This window comes from Natator depressus, chromosome 1 (genome assembly GCF_965152275.1).
Source record: "Natator depressus isolate rNatDep1 chromosome 1, rNatDep2.hap1, whole genome shotgun sequence".
Classification (NCBI taxonomy): domain Eukaryota; kingdom Metazoa; phylum Chordata; order Testudines; family Cheloniidae; genus Natator; species Natator depressus.
Window position 1 is genome coordinate 51,300,654 of NC_134234.1, and position 21,567 is coordinate 51,322,220.

Below are 21,567 nucleotides of genomic sequence, written 5' to 3' on the forward strand. Positions count from 1 at the left end.
CTTTTCACATTGGAAAGTGCTGTTATCAAAATAATAATAATAAAAAATAGTTGCAGATTAAGCAGATAAAGATTTTGAGCTGGTTAGTTCTTTGTGTCACCATTAATAATCTAATTTTAGGTCCAGGAAAAGGAGGAGGGAAAATACACAAGACAAGAAGAGAAGACTACAAATTAACTAAAGATCCTCTGCCATTTTGACAGACCTATTGTTTGTTCTACATCATCTCGCTGAAGTGGGCTTTTGTTATTTGTAGACATGGAAAGATTTATTAACCAGCCACTAGCACTTCAAAACATTTCTTGGGGGGGGGCGCGGCGAGGGGGGAAGAATTAACTGCAATGAATAAACTACATAGGAAGTCTCCTGGCAGCTTTTAAGAACACAGCATATATTTTAAAAGTTCCCGAGTACTTTTCAGGCTTAAGAATGTCTTAACCAGATCAGCCACACCATCACCGGTTCATTCACCTGCATGTCCACCAATGTAATATACGCCATCATGTGCCAGCAATGCCCCTCTGCTATATACATCGGCCAAAGTGGACAGTCCCTACGTAAAAGGATAAATGGACACAAATCAGTATTAGGAATGGCAATGTACAAAAACCTGTAGGAGAACACTTCAACCTCCCTGGACATACAACAGCAGATTTAAAGGTAGCCATCCTGCAGCAAAAAAAACTTCAGGACCAGAATTCAAAGAGAAACTGCCGAGCTTCAGTTCATTTGCAAATTTGACACCATCAGCTCAGGATTAAACAAAGACTATAAACAGCTAGCCAACTACAAAAGCAGTTTCTCCTCCCTTGGTGTTCACACCTCAACTGCTAGAAGAGGGCCTCATCCTCCCTGATTGAGCTAACCTTGTTATCCCTAGCCTGATTCTTGCTTGCATATTTATTATACCTGCCTCTGTAAATTTCCACTACATGCATCGGACGAAGTGGGTATTCACCCATGAAAGCTTATGCTCCAATCCATCTGTTAGTCTATAAGGTGCCACAGGACTCTTTGCCGCTTTTACAGATCCAGACTAACATAGCTACCCTTCTGATCCTTAAGTTATTCACTGCATTATGCTCGTGCAATTTTTTTAGGGGTGAGGATCAAACACTTGAAAAAACTACTTCCATTTTAAAAACATGAAAGATCCAAGTAAGCATTCTTTGCGCTTCCTAGAATCGTGTGTCACTCAGCAGTATACTTGCCAACTTTTCAATGGTTGGATCAGTAAGTTTGTTTCAATTTTTGGCACAATAGCATAGCCACACAATGTCATGCAGAGAGTCATCAATACTATTGGGGGTGTAGGGGAACCTAGGTTTTGGGGTTGGGTGCTTGCTTTTTTTGTTCTTGTTAATTGTTTTTTCTAACCAGAGGTCTGCAAAGCAACTACATAAGAAATAGTCTTCCACAACACTCCACATCTCCTTTGTTGTGTGTCTTCAATTAAAAAAAAAAAAAAAAAAGAAAAAAAAAAAGTGTCCTAACATGGAAAAAAGGCATTTAAGAGTTTTGAGAGGTGTTCAAATAAAGTTTCTGCTTGTTTCTGTCAAGAACCATCTGTCACACCTATGGCATATGAGGGACTATCGTCTTTTTGAGTTAGCAATGGCTCAGGTTTTTGTGTTTAAGAAAGTGAAACATTACATAAAGACTTCCTGATGAATAGCTGAATGCCCTTATGGTATAGTAACATCCACTGCAAAAGAATACACATTAGTGATAAAAGTTCATCTGCAAACCCTCAGTGTGGTTCAAACAACAACAGTTTCTCTTCTGCACAGCATGAAAATATAGGTCACTGAAGACAAAATTCTCTCTTCTTAATTTTCAAAATAAGCCTACAGTTTGTAAGAGATGCCAATTAGCAGCCCTGGAAACTCCTATTGTGAGGAATTGTGAGAGAGATTTTAAGAGCCAGGGCAACAATTGTCAGCTTTAATAAGAACCAAAATTAGACAAATGAACACACACTCACAGTTTTCAATTAGGAATGGGTGTCTGTCTACTCCTTTAAAGGCAGCACCCTTATTTGGTTAACAATTAAAATGGTTAGTCAATGTCATAAACATACCACCAATACAGCCTCCTGAAGCCAGAAGGGGAAGTCAGCTCATTCATCATGCTTCGGCTTTCACACCATGACACACTCATTTGAGGTGCAGATCTTCTGTCACCCCTTCTTGAGAGCCGTGACTATTTGGTACCCTGCCCAGCCCCTGGATCCAGTGCTGAAACTTCCCTTATAGCTTGAAAACACCCTCCCTGCAGTTTTTACTCCCTCAGGGACATGTGATAAGATGTCTAACATATCTAGACTTTGAACAGGATTCTAAAAACACACACACAAAAATAATAAACCCTACGTGCATTTCCCTGCCTCCATTTTCTAATCTCTCCAGAGTATTCTTTAGCCTTGGGTCAAGGTTGTCTGGGGCCATCCAGGGTCCTTCTGTTTCAGTGCATGGCTTGGTTTCTGAAACAGAGCCCTTCTTCCCCAGCTCTCCTACTCTGATCTTGGCCAGTCCATCCCCCCTTCCCCACCAAAACTTCCTGTGTGGCTGTCCAAGTCTTTCCCCGGTGAGAGTCCTTTTATAACCTCCTGCTTAGTCACCTCCAACTATGTGCTGCTTGGCAAATTTCCACTTTCTCCATTTCCTCCACTCCCTTGAGACAAGAGGAGGAAGCATCTTCCCCCATCTTACCCAGACTGGTCTCCCAAAGTGCTTCAACCTGAAATAGATGGTTCAGTTTTAACAACCCACTATTGTCTCTAGTCTGAGACATACATACTCAAAGACTTGTCTGCAATGGTGGATACACAGAGGCCTTTCGTGACCCAGCAATTTTATAACATCAACCAGAATTCACTAGTGGTACCAAATCAGAGGCCTAAATTGGCCTTCCATTAAACTGGCATAATTTACAATTTCCATGACTCATTTGTTTCCCTCTTTGCTCTGAAAGATCAGGCTACAGTTTGACAAGGTTGTGACAGGTATTTCAAACCCACGCAATAGCTTTGGGGTCAATATTATATTAAGTTTATGTATTACGGTGGGCCAGGGACTGTAAGCAACTCTAGGAGGGAGAGTTATCACAATTCTTTCAGGAACTAAAAGTTGAGTGTGTGTGTTTGGAGAGGGAGGGAGGGGATTAAGGTAATTCACTGGTGTTAAAAACACCTCCAGAGAGGCAGGACACCTGGGGAAGGCTTGCATACACTAGTTCAAACTGTTATTTTTTTCCAGAAGCCAGCATACAAAGAACAGGCTTTTGATATTAAAAAGGCTGGGTGTAACTGAGTCAGGACCTTCTTTCTGATCCAGCCATTGGACAGGACCTTCTGTGTAAGAGGAACTCCCACCCTTGTGGAAGGGTTGGAAAAAAAAAAAAAAAAACGGTGCCCTACTTACTAGGGCCCTAGGAGATTGAGGAGTGATTCCTGGTATGCTTATTGTGTGTTTAAATCAATGTATTGTTTTTAACATGTTTTCTGTGTAATGTTTTTCCCTGAACAATAGACATGCTTGCTTAGAAAGAGTTGTGTGGTAACTGCTGGCAATATACTGTTCAAAGCCCTCAGAGAGAAAGCAAAAACACGGGCACTGTTAGGCAGAGTGGCTTGCTGAGGATATCCCAGCATAAAGCAGGGAACTCTGAAGCCTTAAAACCACCCCAGTCAGAAAGGATGGATACACAAGGCACACATTCCAAAAACAAAGTTCATGCTGATGGGCCCTAAACCAGCCCTGACAAATTTTAAATCAAGAGTGGATTTTTTTCTACAAAATATGGTCTACAAATTATTTTGGGGAAGTTCCCTGAGTTACACAGCTCAGACTAGATGATCAGAATCGTCCCTTCTGGCTTTGGAATCTATGAACTTGTACATTCCTCCAAAAGCAGATTGGGGAGATACAATGGCATTGAACACAAAACTCTTCAATGCACAGCACCAGGAGTTAAAAAAAAACAAACCTCCTCAGATTGGATGCTCAGATACAGTGAAGTTGGATATAACATGTAAGTTACAAGTTTTCTAATGATGGAACTGTTTGGCGATGATGTATAGTGACTTGCATTCATTTTTTCCTTATCTTAAAGCTAGAGAGTGACAATGAACAGAGAAAAATGGGATCGATATACTATGATAAACTGAAAAACTACAGTTATTTTGCTTGGAAAGGAAAAAGTTAGATGCACTTGACTACAATATCAAAAATTATGAAGGGGTAATGAAAACTGATGGGTAAAAGAAGGACCACATTCTTCTAAAAAGAACTGTAAACTTGGATCAAAAGATGAGAAAATTTTTATTTTAGGCAGTGTATAGTCCACATGTGGATGTATTATTCAGAGATTGTTTCAGAATGTAGGCTGAACACCTAAGGAAGTAAGAAAGGATGCCAAGCACTGCACAGGTAGGTGCATTTATGGGACCTCCCTCCTTCATTACATGTCTGGTATTAGCCACTGCTGGAGTCAAGATACTCTACTAGACTGACTAATGTTCTACATGCTTGTTTTAGACTAACAAAATTTAGGCCATGAACCACCATGAAAGAGGGAATGTCTTCACTGAGCTAGATTTTTATAACAGCCACATTATAATGATTTTTACACATAACAGTGTAGTTGGCAACTGCGAAATAAAATTTACGATCACCTACACAGAATAACTTCAACAGTATTAAAAAGATTAATTTGGGGGGCAGGGAGAGAAGATTTTCAAAAGTACCTAGGGATTTGAACACGAATCTCCCCCACCCTCAAACGCCCAACAATCGTTATCGGATGAGACAGTTCCACTCAGGAGAGAGAGGTGGTATTCTCACATGCCTGGTAGAAACCAGCATCACTGTGGTAATATGATCAATCTCAGTGAGACATTCTAAGGGTGTGTCTTACACCAGAGAACCATTGATAGCTGAACTGATGGGGATTGCACCAAAGTACGGACCAATGGTGCAGTATATCCACATCAGCCATGCTGTTTTGGCACAGTTTAGCCTGGTGCTTTTCTACACTATTGCTGTTATATTGTACTTTGTGTAGCTACCCAATACTTCTTGATACAGCAGCTTCTGGGAGAAATGGGGAAATCAAACTCCCACCATCCTATTATTCAGACTATTTAATCAGAAGTTCAGTGAATGAAGACTAGATATACCACACTTATTACTATGTAAATGCCTTAATTGAACTGGTAACTGGAAACACTTACATTCCAATCTCAGCACTCCCATCAATCCACTTAGGCAAGTCAAGTCACTTCACTTCTCTGTGCCTCAGCTTCTCCATCTTTGTAAACAGGAATACCTACCAGAGGAGAAGTGCTGCAAGGAAGGACCAATGAGTGGCCTGCACAGAACTGAAAGTGAATTAGAGTTTTCAAAACCAAGGGGAGAAAAGGAAAAGCAGATGTAGGAAGAGAGTTCCCTGTGCTACAAAAGTTATACAACTAGTTTCTTGGGCATAAATGGCCTCCAGACTTCCAGCTTTGCTACTCTTCTCAACCCAAGAATAAACTCCTCAAAATCCAGCATCTCTAAAATGTTAAAGGCTACCACTTAAATACTGCATCTCTGGAGACATTTAGGCAATAACTATTCTGTAATATATTAAGTAAGATGGGGCCATTCAGCTGGGAGTGAACAAAACGAGGGGGAGAAAAGTACCTTCTCCTTTCATGTCTGGTGGCAGACCTGCAGTGACGCTAAGAAAGGGGGAAGAGTGCCTGCATCCAACACTAAGAGTATGTCGGACTCTTGTTAGAGACCTTTGTGGATGGGCAATTTGTGTGTGGTCCTTTCAGAATCTGATGGGTTTTTAGAAAAGACAAGGAAATAGTGTGCAGAAATCATTTCTTTGGTGCTATATTTCAGAGGAATAATCCTAAAAGAGCCTTACTCTCTTATCCTAATACAAAATTACTTTTTTTGGCTCAAGGAGCTTTACGATTTTGCTGTTTTTTAAATTAGTGATGGAAGATCTAATCACAGATTTGTTAGATTTAGCTGCATAGTAAAGGGATAGTGTAGGGTTTTCTAGATCCTTCCCTACCCACAACAAGAACCACTAAAAGAAGTATTCAACTGTAGGCACTACTGGGAACATTTTGGATTTACCATGGATTTCCTCCCAGTAATCATTCACAATGCGAGTTTAGCAATAAAGAAATCCATTATCATGCTCCTAATGCCATATGGGAGAACAGGATTTTGGCAGAGTAAATGGAGCAGCAATTGCCTAGCAGAGAAGTGGGGGGGTGGGGGGAGAACCATCAATAACTTCCCCTTACAGAGGTGACCAAGAAGTTGTTCCTGCTGAGTGCAAAATCACCGATTTCCCTTTCTACTAGCTAAGTTGCTTTATCCACTCTGCAGACAGTCTGTTACAGGCAGTGGGGCATAATTCCCTCCCGCTTACTACAAGGGTTAGGCAGCAGACTATACTACTTCAACAGAACACAATAGATAGAGAAGAAGAGTATGTTTGTAAGGGCACCTGTCTCAAGGAGGCTCAGTAGCCACAAGATTTACTGGCTAAGAACTGGATGTAAAATCTCTCAGGAACACCATTGATTTGAACTCATCTCAGATGTCACAGCTTGACAACAAATCCAGCCAACCTGTGATATCACCGCAGTTAGAAACATCCAAGTCACCTTATGTCTGGCAGCTAGGCCAGTCTTATTTCAAACCTCTGATTGCAGAAGAAGGAACAAAGTATTCTACGAAACAAGCGGAAAGAGTTTGACAGGGTTCTGTTTGGTTTTGGTTTGTTGTTCTGAAGGGTGTGGACTGTAGAAGAGAGTGGATATGAGGGGTCAAAGCAAAGCACTTTCCTTGAAGCAAGTTTAAAAATAAGCTGAAAAACTTTAAGTGAACTTATTACCAAGAAAAGACACACTAAATTGTTACCCCTGCAGACTGAATTCTTCCATGTGCTACAAAACTCAGCATTTACATAGTGCTTTATAAAACGTTCAGAGTTCTGTACAAACATTAATTGACCCTCACAACATCCCTGTGAGATGGGCAAGTACAATATTTTACAAACAGGTATAATAGGAGGTATCAAGAGGTTAAGACACTTGCCTTGGGACCTTGACCAAGCTGGTGGCAGAGCCAGAGCTCAGGAGTTCCTAACACCCAACCTCTTGCTCAGCTTAGGCAAGTGAATCCACACCCCTGAGTAATGTAGGTAGGCCAACCTAACGCCTGGTGTAAACAGTACGAGGTTGATGGCTGAATTTATCCACCAATCTAGCTTCCACTTCTCAGGGAGGTGGATTAACTACAGGGAAGGGAGAACAGTGTCTACATTGAAGCACTACAGCAGTTGTGTCACTGTACCAGTTTACGAGTAGACATTCTTAGACTATGCTGCCTCATGTCACAAAACAAAGTACACCACGGACAGCAGTTATGCTACGTCCTCACAGACGTGCTTCAACTCTGAGGGACCACAGGGCAGGCTGAATTCCACACACAGTCAGTCAATCTTTACCTTCTCTGCCAAGACAGCCAGCATATCAGTTGCAAGATGGATATTTCAGATGCGCACCCTTAACTAGGAACTGGACTTCGATCACCAACACAAGTGTCACATGTAGGTTACTGAACATTAACCTGCAGACGGGAATGGCTTTTAGTCACTACTGACTTGGCCCTTATTTGAGGTAAAATATTGTTTCCTATTACCATTCCCTGAAGTCACCCTGTCTCTTATAGCTTCTCACTTCTGACATCCAGTTTCTCCATTCTGTACTGTCTCATGGAGTTACCAACTTAAGGGGGGGGGGGGAGGAGATGCTAATCATTCTACATGAAATGTTTCTACTGTACATGGGACTTTTGGAGATGGCAAAGAAGTTGTGCTGTTCCTCAATGTCGTCTACTTATATTGTGAACTGGAGAGCTTCTCAAGATAGAAATCTTCTTGGGCAGTCTGCTCTCCCACAATCATGTCAGCTATAGGCATGCTTATGTGAAAAATATTTGGACACTCACTATAGCGAGAGAGAGACTTTACATGCAATGTTTTATTGCCACATTTTGTATCTGTGCTATTTCCTCAGGGTAAGAGTTAACATTTGTAAAATACCAAATCTCCCCTTGTTTACCTGTAGCCATCGTTGCTCTAATTGATTCAGGTCGTACTGTAGTTTGCCTCTGTCCTCCTGTGAGTTCATTACCTCTTCAATATTTTTTATCATCCATATATTTTAAGATTAAATTTACATCAAAAGAAAAAAACAAAGCAGTAGGGCACATTACACAGAAGAGAAAGGTAATTTATATTTACTTGGTCAAAAAAATCCTCTAGAACTTGAACAGTATTTTGGTCGGACTACCTTCAGCAGAAAAGACATTGCTTGAACATATATGGTTTTGGAATGGTGAAGGAGCAGCTCTCTGGACCACCTGGAAGAGATTCACTGACAAGTTTGGGCACCATGGGTCAACAGACCCCACATTGCTTTCTGGCTGAGGGAAAGTTCCCACCCACCTTTTTTTGAACTTGTAACCTCTTCTTTACGATAGGATAGTTTAGACTGTGAAATTATGCTTCAAAAGTAAAAAAGGTACATTTTATATGCAAATGTATTACTATCCAATACAATGCGATGTATCCTCATTGTTATTAGATTTATAGGCACTAAGAACAATTCTGTAACAGTATGAATCAAAAAACAAAAAAAAACAAACAAAGACAGGTTAAAGAAATGAGTTCAGCATACCTTAGTATCATGTCCTTCATTCTGGCTTTCTGACACATATGTTTTCGAAGCCAGCATTGCAAATTTGATTTGTGGTAGATTAAGAGCTACAAACACACATAAATAACCAGACCATCCATTGAGGCAAAGTGGCAAATTGTTCCTGAAAAGATCTTTTACTAATATTATGCTTTTGTATTAATCAGTATACCCAAACCCCTAACTTAAAAGTGTACACTAACCTTATTCAGGAGACCAGAAGTGAACACCAGTCATGCAGTACCCATTGCAACAAAATTAATTACCATATCAGTTACTAAAAGTGATGACAAGACTCACTGCCCTCTGAAGGGGGGTGGGAGGGGAGAGAGGGTTTCTGGAGATTATTAGGATGAAATTTCTTACCTGTTTTCCATCAAGTGTGTACAGGCGTTTAACCACTCCCGAATCCAGCTTGATGGCATCAGTTATATCAGTAAGAACCTGTTCAAATGAATGTGCGGTCTTCTTATTAAGCAGAATCCGGACTGCTTTACGTGGTTTCACACCACTCCTGATGATGGTGACCAGTTTAGGCCTAATGAAATCCTTATTTTCTCTTGCATCTGAAGGACTTCCTTTGGCAGTGGCAAGAGACGGCACCGTACGGGAAGTGGATGTTGTCTTAACATTCACTGACCAATTTGGGTTTACATTCTTAGTGTACTCCAGTTTTTTGAAAGGTTCTATTGAACCACACACATAGCTCTCCCCTGAAGGGAAAAAAGAAAACGAAAAGGAAAAAGAAAGTGTCAGACCAATAAGTCAGACTAATGTAAAAAGACATCTTACACAACTACATCTTACTTTTGACCTGCCCTGTATCAATCATGTCTTTTCTCCCCTCTCCATCCTCTCTGCTAAGAAGCTGCAGACCATAATATAGTCTTGGAAAGATGCACCTTGCCACCTACTCATAGCATTATACCAAGAAACTACATTGACACACTGGATTAAAGCAGAAGTGTTCTTATTTGCAAGTTCTTCAGATAGTTTTTTAAATATACTTTGAATACTTCATTTCTGCTGTTTAATATAGATATGCAACGATAAGAATTCTCCAGCCCCCAACAGATTCTTCAGAGTGGTCCTCTGATTTCATGTATTCAACAGGATTTTCAGAGGCTCACAGTGCTGTACAGGTCTCACATACTTTTGAAGTAACAGTACACAATAATACTAGGGAAAATAATTGAGAAATAATGATATTTTCCATAAAATAAGGTTCAGAGAATCTCAGGGTTGGAAGGGATCTCAGGAGGTTATCTAGTCCAACCCCCTGCTCAAAGCAGGGCCAATCCCCAATTTTTGCCCCAGATCCCTAAATGGCCCCCTCAAGGATTGAACTCACAACCCTGGGTTTAGCAGGCCAGTGCTCAAACCACTGAGCTATTCCTCCCCCCTCGTAAAAGCTCAGTACTATTCCCACCCCGGGAAATGAATCCAGGCAGCCTGGGTGAAAACCAGGAATCCTGACCACTAGACTTTATGGGACTCAGCACTTGAACTTAAAAAATTGTGTTAATTTCATAGTAAATAATCAAAGGCTCATTTTTTAAACAAAGTTAAAACCTTAATTTAACAAATATGGAAAGAGTGAATTAAAATGACAGATCTCACAATGTTAAACACTTCTGGCCCAAAAGTTACAAAGCTTAACTACGGTGTTAAAAAAATACATTAAGGTCAATGGAAACATTTCCATTAAAATATTTTCTGTTTAGAATTAAACATTTCCCCTGAAGCACACACACTGTATCGATGCATGAGCCAGAACGGATATTGGCTAGTGTCCTCAGTGCTGAAACTGAAGTAAGTGCAAGAGGTAAAACCAAGAGAATTCACACCTCATGTAGAGGAGTAGAGAGGCGGGAACAGTAAGATCAGATAAGCAGTAAGACCTGAGGCCTAGGCCAGGATGGATCTGTGTGTTGCCCAACAGGTAACAATGAAAAGTTAAACACTTGTTGAGGAGAGCAAGGTGAAGCCAGTGGATGGACTCAAAAGGAGGAGGCAACAGCATCAGCAAAACAAATGAAGAAGATAATTTTAAAGGCCATTATGGAGGAAGGTGGATACAATGAGAGTGTCAGAAAGGCCAGCAAGAAGGAGATTACAGTAATCAAAATAAATTTCTTTTAAGGCGGCTGGATTGTCCCCTTAAATTGAACCATAAAATGCCAGGAGGGCAGGAGAAGGGAAACATTTAATCACATTTTATTCATGATGTAGATTCAAGTTTGCAAGAACATTTAAAATGTCATTGCAAAGCCTAGGTGTTAAGAAATGACTGACTAAACCCCCCTCCCCCTTCTGCTACTTTTATAGGAGGCAGAGTTAAGCTCTTCCTTTAATACAAACGTACATAGCTGGTAGCCTCAGAACAAAAGGGTTTAGCAATTAACTGTAGTAATGATCTAAGAGTGATCAAACAAGACACATTCTCTTTTATCAGTGTCCCGGACCAATATTTTTAGCACTAACTGTTCCATTGTTGCAAGGTCAAATACTATATAAGTGCTCCCTCTTTGTGTAAAACACCTCATCCATAGATTTCAAGAATTTTAAAGTACAGCTATTAATATAATCAAAATTTCTTAAAAGAGTGTTTTTACAGACACATATGCAATAAGTCAATACACGGTGTAGATTGGATTTACTTCTGATATACAGGAACTGGTGTCAAGGTATTTTAGGCCCTATTATATTAACAAAGCCACTTATTTCTGAGTATTCACAATCAATAGCAAATAGTGTGTGTCTACTTTGGTTTATTAAAATAGTTTACAGGCTTCTCTGACAGTTACAAGTTTACATTAAGACAGTGTTGTTGCAACACAGCAACTGACTGAGCAGTCACTGAATTAGAGGAATGGGTCTAGAAAAAAAAAATCATATTATAGAATGCTGTCATATTTCCAAGGGGTAGGCTACCTCCATTCTAGTTTAGAGATAAATATCAAGCTGGTTACTTAAATATATTATGTATTGTTACAGCTACTATTACCCCAAGACACAGACCATTAATGTACCGAGCATGCTGGATTTTGCCCCTGTAATAAAGCGGGACTCACCTGACGGCGCCTCCCGCTGGTTGTCCTTGGAAATTAGCTCATCAGCCTCTGGAGCGCCCTTTGATGTCTGGTGATCTGCCTTACCGCAGGCCCCAGTCCCTCCCAGGACCCTGTGCCTCCTCCCACTGGGGTGCTGCCCCCTGGCAGTAAACCCCAACAATCCCTGAGGGTCTCCCCTCCCTGGGGAACCCCCACCCACTACCCCCACCTCACCTCAGTCTTGGCTACTGCCAGTCATCACTTAGCCCTGCTCCCTGGGGCAGACTGCAGTGTATCAGCCACTCAACACAGGCGAGGGGGTTTGGACCTGCTGCCTCTGTCTACCCATGGGCTGCCCCCTGGCAACCCCAGTACCTAATAGGCCTTAATCTAGGCCTCGCAGCCTGGGGGTTTCCAGGCCGGAGCTCCCTTGGCCTTTCCCCCTTAGCTCTGCCCCAATCTAGGTATTCCCTCAGGTCCCTGCAGCCAGGCCCTTCCCTCTCTGAACGCAGAGAGAGACTAGCTAAGCTTTAGCCTAGCAGCCCCTTTATAGGCCCAGCTGCGGCCATTTCCCCAATAAGCCTAGCTTTTCTTGCCCTCAGCCCTGGCTCTCTCCCAGGGCTGGCTTTTAAGCCCCACAGAGCAGGAGTGGGTAACCATCCTGCTACAGCCCGCTTTTTCCCCAAAAAAGCTTTGGGTAGCCCATTCTGCATGAGCTGCATAACTGGGTCCCTACTGAATAGCACCAGATGAGTGAGCATGTCATACTGCAAACAAGTATTGACTCTTGATTATAGCATTAGTAGCTATTTATAAAACAAAAAACAAAACTAGAGTGAGAAAGCAGTCACTGATTTTGCTGGCTTGTATGCCAGAATTTCCCCAGCAATTTTAGCTACCAGTTTTACTGCAGCATTGCACCAAACAGTGATATCATCCTTCTACTAAGGTACGCTTTTCCTAAAGGGGAACAACCTAGATTTCATCTGGTTCTAAATGCTTACGTAGATTTATATAACTTGCTCTACCTAAACTGGACCATTATTTTAATGGCTTTTTGTTTGTTTTAAAGAGGAGGATGAAGACTAGATACACATTATTTTTTAAGTAGTCTTAAAGTTGTGATGCAATAGGGTAAGTTTCCAATAGAGAAGTACAAATATATCATCATTTACCATAGAACAACTACAAGGAAGTCAGTTTGCAACCATGGGAGTCACACATACATGTTCCCAAAGGTCACTGAATTAAATGTTTGAGAAGTGTTTTGTATTTGTCCTGTCTTAAGTAAACTACACCCTGATTTTATAGTGATGCATATATGTGAGTTTTTAAACACTGAGGCCCCAATTCAGGAAAGCATCCTTATTCATGGAAGCACTTAAGAACATGTTTAGCTTTCCTGAATCAGGACCCTAATTGACAGTGGTCAGAAAGTTCAAAGTTAAGACTAATCCTCCAATCTTAATTGCCTTTGTGATAAGAGAAGCCAGTCACAATGCAAAGAACGTCCACCTTGATTTTGTTTCCCATTCTAAAAATCTTTTTTTTCCCCCTTAGAAGGTAGATTAAAGGTAAATAAAAAGAAACAAAAGCCTTTCCGTGACTAACATGGAGTGCTGGAATTATGTCAGTGCTCAGAGATAGGATCCATAATCCAATGAGGAGATTCAGTATCTCTCTTCTACTCTATACTGGTAGCCACAGAACAAGACAGTTATTTTAGTTAAGGTTCACTCACACTTGCTATAAGGCAAGTGTAGACATTTACCCATAGTTTAAATAAGAGCCTCAGTCCAAAGAAGAGGAAGCCCCTTAAGTTGGGGCTTGGATAAGGATTCAGTCCGAACAAGACTGAAGAGATTTGGAGAAGGAAGAGGAAGGGGGAGACAGATCTATGGAACGAATCCAATCTTTCAACTTGGACTTTGTGTCAGATAAAGATCACAATCGGGGGGTTGTGCTGGAATTTTAGGTGCTTCACCATGTCCAGGTAGCAGCAGTGGCTGGGACGCCCATTAATAGCCATAAGGTTGCAGTCACTCTTTCCCCTTTTATGGGGGACAGGGACAGTGGTTGTAATTTGGTAAGGGCCAACAGCAAATGACTACCTGACCCCAGAGCAAAAGGGAAGCAGAGAGGAAATGTGTTCAAGAGAGATGTCTCAGAGGCACATTGTCTCATAGGGGCTACTCCAGGGGTTATAAAGCTGCAGTACTATGACTTGCTTAGAATTGTACTTAAAAAGACACAATCTAGCCCTAATCTTACGCCCCGGCTATATGACAACTGAGGGAGCAGTGAAGGAAATTATAGACATCAGCAAGCATTTGTAGGGTGTCAACACAAAAGAGGGTAAAACTCACATCGATACAAAATTAAGACAGACAGAACTAAAGTAATGAGTAAGCATGCTGAATAACAGGAAAGATATGAGAGACTGTGGAACAGCTTCCCAAAGAAAGTGACTGCACTATGAAATGCTCATTCATCTGTCACTGATCAAGTCTCAACTATAGATTTTACAGTATCAACAGCCACTAAAATAAAGAATGGGGACTTTCCGCTGCTTGAAACATTTGATACGGAACTGGTAAAATATAACATTAGGATTTAACACTGACTCCCCCCACCCCCGAGATAGGTAAAAAAAAAAAAAAGTGGGTGATATTTCATGTACAATTTACTTATTGGCTCAATACTACACAAGCTAACACTTGTTACAAATTCTGAGAGTGCTCCACATTTAAACTAATGTGCTGTTATGCTATTCCAAGTACAATAAAAATCTTAATATTCAAAGCCATAGAAGACAGCAATCTTTAAAAAGAAAGAAACTTAGGCCTGGTCTATGCCTGAAGAAAGAGTTACCCATTGGACTGGTCTACACTTACATTTGCCAGCAAAGGTAGTTTTTCCAGTGCAGAACTGGTCTTATGCGATGTGTTGTGCTTGTTTTCTTTAAAAGAGCTGGAAAAGATGGCCACAAAGAGGCAAAATGTCTGCTAGGAGGAGGTAGCATTAATTCTTTATGTGAACATTCTAAGAAAAGGAGCAAAGTTGCATTTTAGTGGCCCTTTTATCTTTTCTAGTATGTTAATATTCTCTTGACTAACGTGTCCATTATCCTGCTCATCAAGCTTCTAACTGAGTGGAGTTAAGGACTAGAGGTAGAGCCTGGTCCTTTTCCTAGCCTGAGATACTGCAGAGGGTCTTATAGGGGAGCTTCCTGGCCCTTGTGGTTGGACAAGGCCAGAAGAGGGCAAATTAGCTGGTGGCTAAGTTATGTGCGTGGGAAAGGTTGATGGCTGCCTGTCATGAAATTGCATGTTCAGCATCTGAGGAATGGGGAGTGGATAGGATTATAGCAGCTGTTAGGGATGGAACCATTAGCCAACTGTGAAGCCGGCAGGGATTTTGAGGCACGGGTGGCCGTGGCAGCCAAACAAAGCGCTAGTGCCTCCTGGCAGCAGATGCCCAATGCAAGTATTGATCAACAGAGGGTGTGGTTCCAGAATAAAACAGAATTGGAGGTAGATTAATGGAAGACATCTCCTAACAAATATGTGGAATGAGGCTAGATCTCCTAAAGTCTGGTACAGGGAGGAGACAGCTGCCTCTTCCCCATCCCCTTAGCCCTCATGTGGGGGGAAGGCAATAGAGTCTCAGGATAATTGGGTGGAGGAATGATGGTAGCCCTCCACTAGGTGAAATGGACTACAAAGAAAGGAGGACATCCAAATATTAAAGGTTGCGGATGCTCAAAGCCCTGATTCCACAAACATTTACACATATGCTTAATTGTACTCATGTGTATAGTCCCATTAAAGCCCACAGCACTATCTACAGGCGCTCAGAATGCCACTGCAAAGATCACTTTCCTAGCCTGTTGCTTTGGTCATGTCACCCCTCTATCTCATCAAACATCAGCTATTTGTCTTCACAGCTCATCTCTCACTCTCTATTGAAGTGGGAGCTTCTGCTTCCAAGCAGTCCATGATGCCAGCCTCTATTGCCCACTCACCAAACAAGCACCTTCCTTCTTTCTTCCGCACTGCTCCCCATACTTGGGGGGAGCTCCCCAGAACTATGCACAAAGCTACCTCATTACTCTCCTTCCAAACCCTCCTTGGATGTGAGGCCTACCAAAAAGTTTCACAACAGTTAGGACACTTGTGAACTGATACTTCTGTCTCATTGTTTTCTTGTACTCCTCTGTCTCCATCCATCAGTTGGATCTTGTTCTATACTTAGATTATAAAGTCTTTGGGCCAGGGGCTGTCCTTTTGTTCTGTGTTGTATAGCGCCTCGCACAATGGGGTCCTGGTGAACGACTAGGGCTTGTAGGCACTATGGGAATACAAATAAAATAAGCACAATCATGGCCATAGAGTTCATGGTTTATTTCTTTTTTGTAATTGGACTATTATCACACAAGCTAAGGTTGAGGAATATATAACCCCTGTTTTAAAGTTTTCATGCTTAATACAATCTATTATTGTTCTTAGTTAAGATGTACAGTAACAGTTCTTAAGGCCAGGAACTGCTAGTCCACCTTTCTCTTGGGTTTAATTAATATACTCTTATGAATCTCTAGGGTTTATATGAAAAAGCAAGATAAATTAATCACTTGCCAATTCCTGAGAGTTGCATATGGAATAGATAACTTAGTCTTGCCACATCTCTATGATCAGGTAGTCTTTGCAATATGTAGTTTATGGATTCCATTTGTATCAGGAGGAATGAAAAAAACTTCATCTTTTGGAACCCAAATCCATGTATAATAAGTCAAGATTCAGAAGCTATTTACAAGATTAGATTTGACAGCAAACAGTAAATCTGAAAGCCATTACAGTCCTTCATTTGGAAGAGGTGAAAGGAAAAGGGAAGGTAGCAAATTATGGGGACATTAAAGATCTGCGCACCTTTCCTTAGCAAAACCAAGTGCATTTTCCATACGATAGGTCTTATTGCCAAAGGAATCCGAGTTGAATTTTTCAAAGTAGTCCAGTAGATTTTAATTAATGGAAGAAGCATCTAAGACTCCTGAAGTGGGTTTTTGTTTTAGTTTTGTTTGGGTTTTTTTTTTTTTGGGGGGGGGGGGGGGGGATTTCACCTGACTGGAATTAGGCTTCCTGCATACCAACAAAGAACACTGCTGATGCAAAGCAGCCAATTTTCATCCTATTTGTTCCTTCAGGACTACCTCCCACACAGCTCTGTTATAGCCACATCCTTACCACCAAAGCGTCTCTCTGCAGAGCCTGTCAACACCTCTCATGAGTCATCCTAGGAAAACAGACAAAGTCCTCCCTCGCCCTACTCCTACGGGAAGGATGCAGCATTCTCCTCAGTGAAGAGGGAAGAATGAGAAAAGAACGAACCCTGAATTTCAGAATGAACCATCTCTAGTTACAGGGTTTGCACCTAAGGGCATGTCTACATTTACAGTGGAGCAGTGGCACAGCTGTACTGGTGCAGTTGTGTTGCTGCAGTGCATGTGGTGAAGACGCTCTATGCAGACAGGCAAGAGCCCTCCCATCAGCGTAAAAAAACACCAACCCACCTCTCACGAGTGTCAGAAGCTCGGGTCAGTGGGAGAAGCTCCCACCAACCTAGCACTGTGCACACTAGCACTTATTCCAGCTTAATTTATGTTGCTCAACAGGGTGGAATATTCACACCCCTGAGTGATGTAAGTTTTGCCAACATAAGTGGCAGTGTAGACATAGCCTCAGAAAGTCTCATCAAAAATGTATCATCATCAAAAAGAAAGGAAGATATCCGAGTGAGAAAGATCTCACGAAGTTAGTACATATAGTGAGAGTGCATTAGTCTAATCATAAACACAAAGCAACACTTGACATTTTAACAGCCTGAACAGGAATGTAAATGGGGAGCTGGCAAAGCCAAGTGATTTTCCAGCTCTTTAAACAAAAAGCAGCAGCTGCAAGCTAATTATTGCTGTTATAAACTAGCAAAGTCTGTTAAATTTAAAAAGAAAAAAAGAGGTTTAAATAAAAAAAAAAACCTCATTCCATTAACAGCCAGTGGGTGAATCTGTATTCTGCACTGTTTTGATTGGCTTGTAAATCTCCAAAGGATTCCATTTTGCAGTTTTATAGAAGTATGTACACACAGCACCAGATCTCCAGAACAGACCAACTCTTTTTGGGTGGAGTAAGTACATAATTTTAATTATGCACAAAGATTTACTCCTTTCAGTCCTACAAGTGGCACATAGAAATAGGAATATACACTTTAGATTTGAGCATTACACCAACACTGGGTGGAGGGGCAAGCACAGGAAGAGAAGACATTTGGTTTGTCTGCCACAAATATTCTTTTTTTTCTTCTTCTTCTCTCCCTCCCCCCCAATAATAAACAACATATACGTTATTTCACAGGTTGGCAATAATTGATAAATTACTAGACAAGCACATCAGCTGATCAGGTTAATATTTGCAAGGTAATTTGATTTTAATATACCCTCTGCATCATGTTCTCTGTCCTTGATAGCTGGCTTTTGCACAGGTTTTAGCTGCCAGACAGTTACCATTTATATTAGGGACATTTGCTTCCTGGTGAAGAGCTCAATTAATTATTTAAAGGAAAGAGAAGCATGGTCCTGGAATGGATAGCAATGGCTATTTCTTTCATCGTCCTCCTGGCAGTTACACTCCCCCCAAGATAATATAAATACTGCACAGGTCTACTATTGTCCAATCTGAAACACTGAAACCAAAGTTATGGGCTTGAACCTGCAATCCCTTACTTATGAGAGCAGTCCCACCGACACTCAAGCACCTTTACACCGTCTTTCATTCTGCCTCCTACGCAGGGAGGAGCTCTGTAAAAAATTCCTCCTTCATCACTTTGTCCTCTTTCAAACCCTTCCTTAAGGCCTCTCTGCTGTGATGCCTTCAAAAACCTCTTGATAACAGCTAAGTATGGTGTGTGCCGAGATTGCTTTGTTATGCCAAATACATTGTTTATTAGGATCTTCTTTCCCTCCCCATATTAGCTTTATTCCACCTGTTCCCCTCTCATCATCATATGCTAAAATGGTTAGTTCTGTGTCACAAGGACATTTAAAAAAAAAAACACACACACAAGTGCGGGGTACAGCACTCAGTACCTCATTGGGGCCTTTAGTCATTGTAGCAATACAAATAAATACCTCCTTAAATCAATGGGACTACTCACATTAGTAAGGGTTAATAGGTCAGGACCAAATTTGCAGGGTTACTCAAGGTATTTTTGTCTAAGGGTAGAATAGTACTTAAAAAAAAATCTGGAGGACTCTTCTTCCCTTCTACCCACATAGTTACCTTTAAGTTTTGCTAAAATACATGCACACAGTTAAGGCCACGGGCTGGGCTGACAGCAGGTCTCATGTCTGGGGATTAAATTACGTTTTATCCTTTCCTCTGTAAGGCTAGTACACTCCAGAACTACAGCTAGAGCTCCATTCCACTTGACTAGATGCCAGGTAGACTGTTTCTTTATTCTACTCTAAGAACTGCTCTCTCTGTATGGAGAAAGAAGCCAAAGGCAAGCCAGCAGGTATCTTGAAGGCAGTGTACTGCACTCAAGGTGAGGGAGCCCTGGTTTAGAAGAAGACTCTGAATTTGGAACTCCCTAGCACTAGGGAACAACGTGTATTCCACTGGTGATGGGTTTGATATCACCATTGCATTGTAGGGAGAAATAAACTGGTTCAGACAATGGGCCCTGACTGAGCTGAAGAGTGATATCAGCCTTTATCATAGAGCCTACTTTTACTTCTGTTAAGTAACTGGAGTTACTCTCCACTCACATAAAGCAAGACATTTATTAGAGAGGAACAACTAGAGGTCTTTACTATGAAGTGATATAAATCAGTACTGGCCTTTAGTATCACTGAGGACATCTGCTGTTGTAACAAGTAGATAAATAAGGGTATCATTGGCTTGATCTAGTTTAGTTTACAACCTTTCTGCAAGATTTTAACATGCAATTAGGATCTGTCAAAATAAGAGAGCTCTGAAATTTAGGAGGGCTACCATGGAGGGAGGAGAAAGGGAAAGGTCACCACTTTCAGAAAGGAATATAGAGCCCATGGTCCTGAAAGGAGACAAATAGCTTCCTCTTTAAGTGCAAGTGGACAGTAATGCTTTTCAAGCTATGTTTGAGATGTACGTTCTCACCCATGAGAAAAGAAAAGCCTATGTGATAATCTGAGTCACAATACTATGTACTCCTCATATTTGTGGAAAGTTTGTCATAAAGAAGCTCACAACATATTTGAAATATTAGGCATGCATTGATGCAAATATAACAGTGGTAAAGTAAAGTAGTGATACAGACAGGCACTTTACACCCTGCCTTTCTTAAATATTCACCTTCCACTAGCTGGTCCAAGGTGGAAATCTTCTTGGCACCATCAATGGTGTAGATTGTTCTCACGCCCTGGGGCAGATTCACGTTATCAGACAGAGTTCGCGTCAGATCAGCCAACAGGGCCTCAAAAGATCTAAACCGGTCGGGGGAGATGGCATAGACAATCCCTTTGAAATACCGGTCTCCATTGCGATAGAAACGAACTTTCTTGGCTTTTTTCTCAGAACTGAGGGTTTGTAGAGTGCGGGTTCGGTAAAAGCTGCAGTGGGCACTATGGGTAGGGCTAGGCAGACCATTTACCCGTGACCCTCTGCCATATCGCTGTGCTTTATCACGCTCATCGAAGTGTTCCAGCTCCATGTCTCTTCCAAAGGACATCTTTGATGGTAAATCTGGGATGAGAAAGAGAAAGAATTCAATGGATAAAGTATTTTTATAACTCCAGTTAGAACTCATAAGAATTCAGTGTAAAAATAAAACACTATAGGAGGCTCTCCTGTAGAGTGATCAAGGTTAATCAATTAAACCCGCTACATTTTTTTTTAAAACCATAACCGTACAGCACATGGAAAAAACTTGTTCACCAAAAAGTAGACTGTGTAACCTAGTTGCCATCTTTATATTATACCAAGAAGCAAACCATCAGCACCACACACAAAAAAGCGTTTGATCAAAAATTAAGGAGACACACAATGCCTATGTGACATTAATATATGGTACAAAGTTCAGCTGCTCTTCTTCCCAGTAGTTCAACTGGTTTTCGCTAGTCTTGCGCCCAAGTGAAGCTTCCAATCCTCTTAAAAGTGACAGCCAAACTACTCATGCTCTCAGCATTGCTCATTCCAAGTCTGACCACAAAAAAGTTGCCACTTAGTGGATTATATTTACTGCCAGCCAGTGTGACACAACCAATTAAGAACATTTCAGAGGAAGCAGTCATGTAGGTTAGCAACAGAAATTAGGACTATTAATACAAGTGAGTTGACTGTGATGACTTTTTCATTTATGAAAAAGTCTCGTTCCAGACAGCCCTTACATCTCACCTCACCCCACGTTCTACACTAGACTGATCGGCGTTAACACCCCTCCCAAACCTTTAGCACACTATGAACAGGTGGAGGTACTCAATGACCACAGAACAGACAGACGTGGTTAGCAGGAGCTCCTGAAACTAATATCATCCACTGAGCAAACCACCTTTCAGAATATACAAATAAAAGAGTAAAGCAGTAAATATCCTTAACCCAGTGCTAAGAATTTGTCATCCCTGTTATGTCAGTTTTCATCTCTATATAAATAAATCCTTCGATTTTGTTTGGTTTGTTATTTTAAACAGACTAGTCTCATTTTGTTTTAAGA

At 41.2% G+C, this 21,567-nt stretch overlaps 1 protein-coding gene across 3 annotated transcripts in view; it reads right to left on the bottom strand.

Moving 5' to 3' along the window:
- The window catches only part of DCLK1 (doublecortin like kinase 1), a 325,416-nt gene that overhangs the window by 300,913 nt on the left and 2,936 nt on the right, over window positions 1–21,567 (bottom strand). For all 3 annotated transcript variants that reach the window (XM_074959609.1, XM_074959603.1, XM_074959621.1), the window contains exons 2-3: window positions 20,211–20,600; window positions 9,140–9,486 (exon numbers count right to left, since the gene is read on the bottom strand). In XM_074959609.1, coding sequence (XP_074815710.1) covers window positions 9,140–9,486; window positions 20,211–20,586 — 723 coding nt within the window. In that variant the 5' untranslated portion in view covers window positions 20,587–20,600. The remainder of the gene's footprint in view (window positions 1–9,139; window positions 9,487–20,210; window positions 20,601–21,567) is intronic.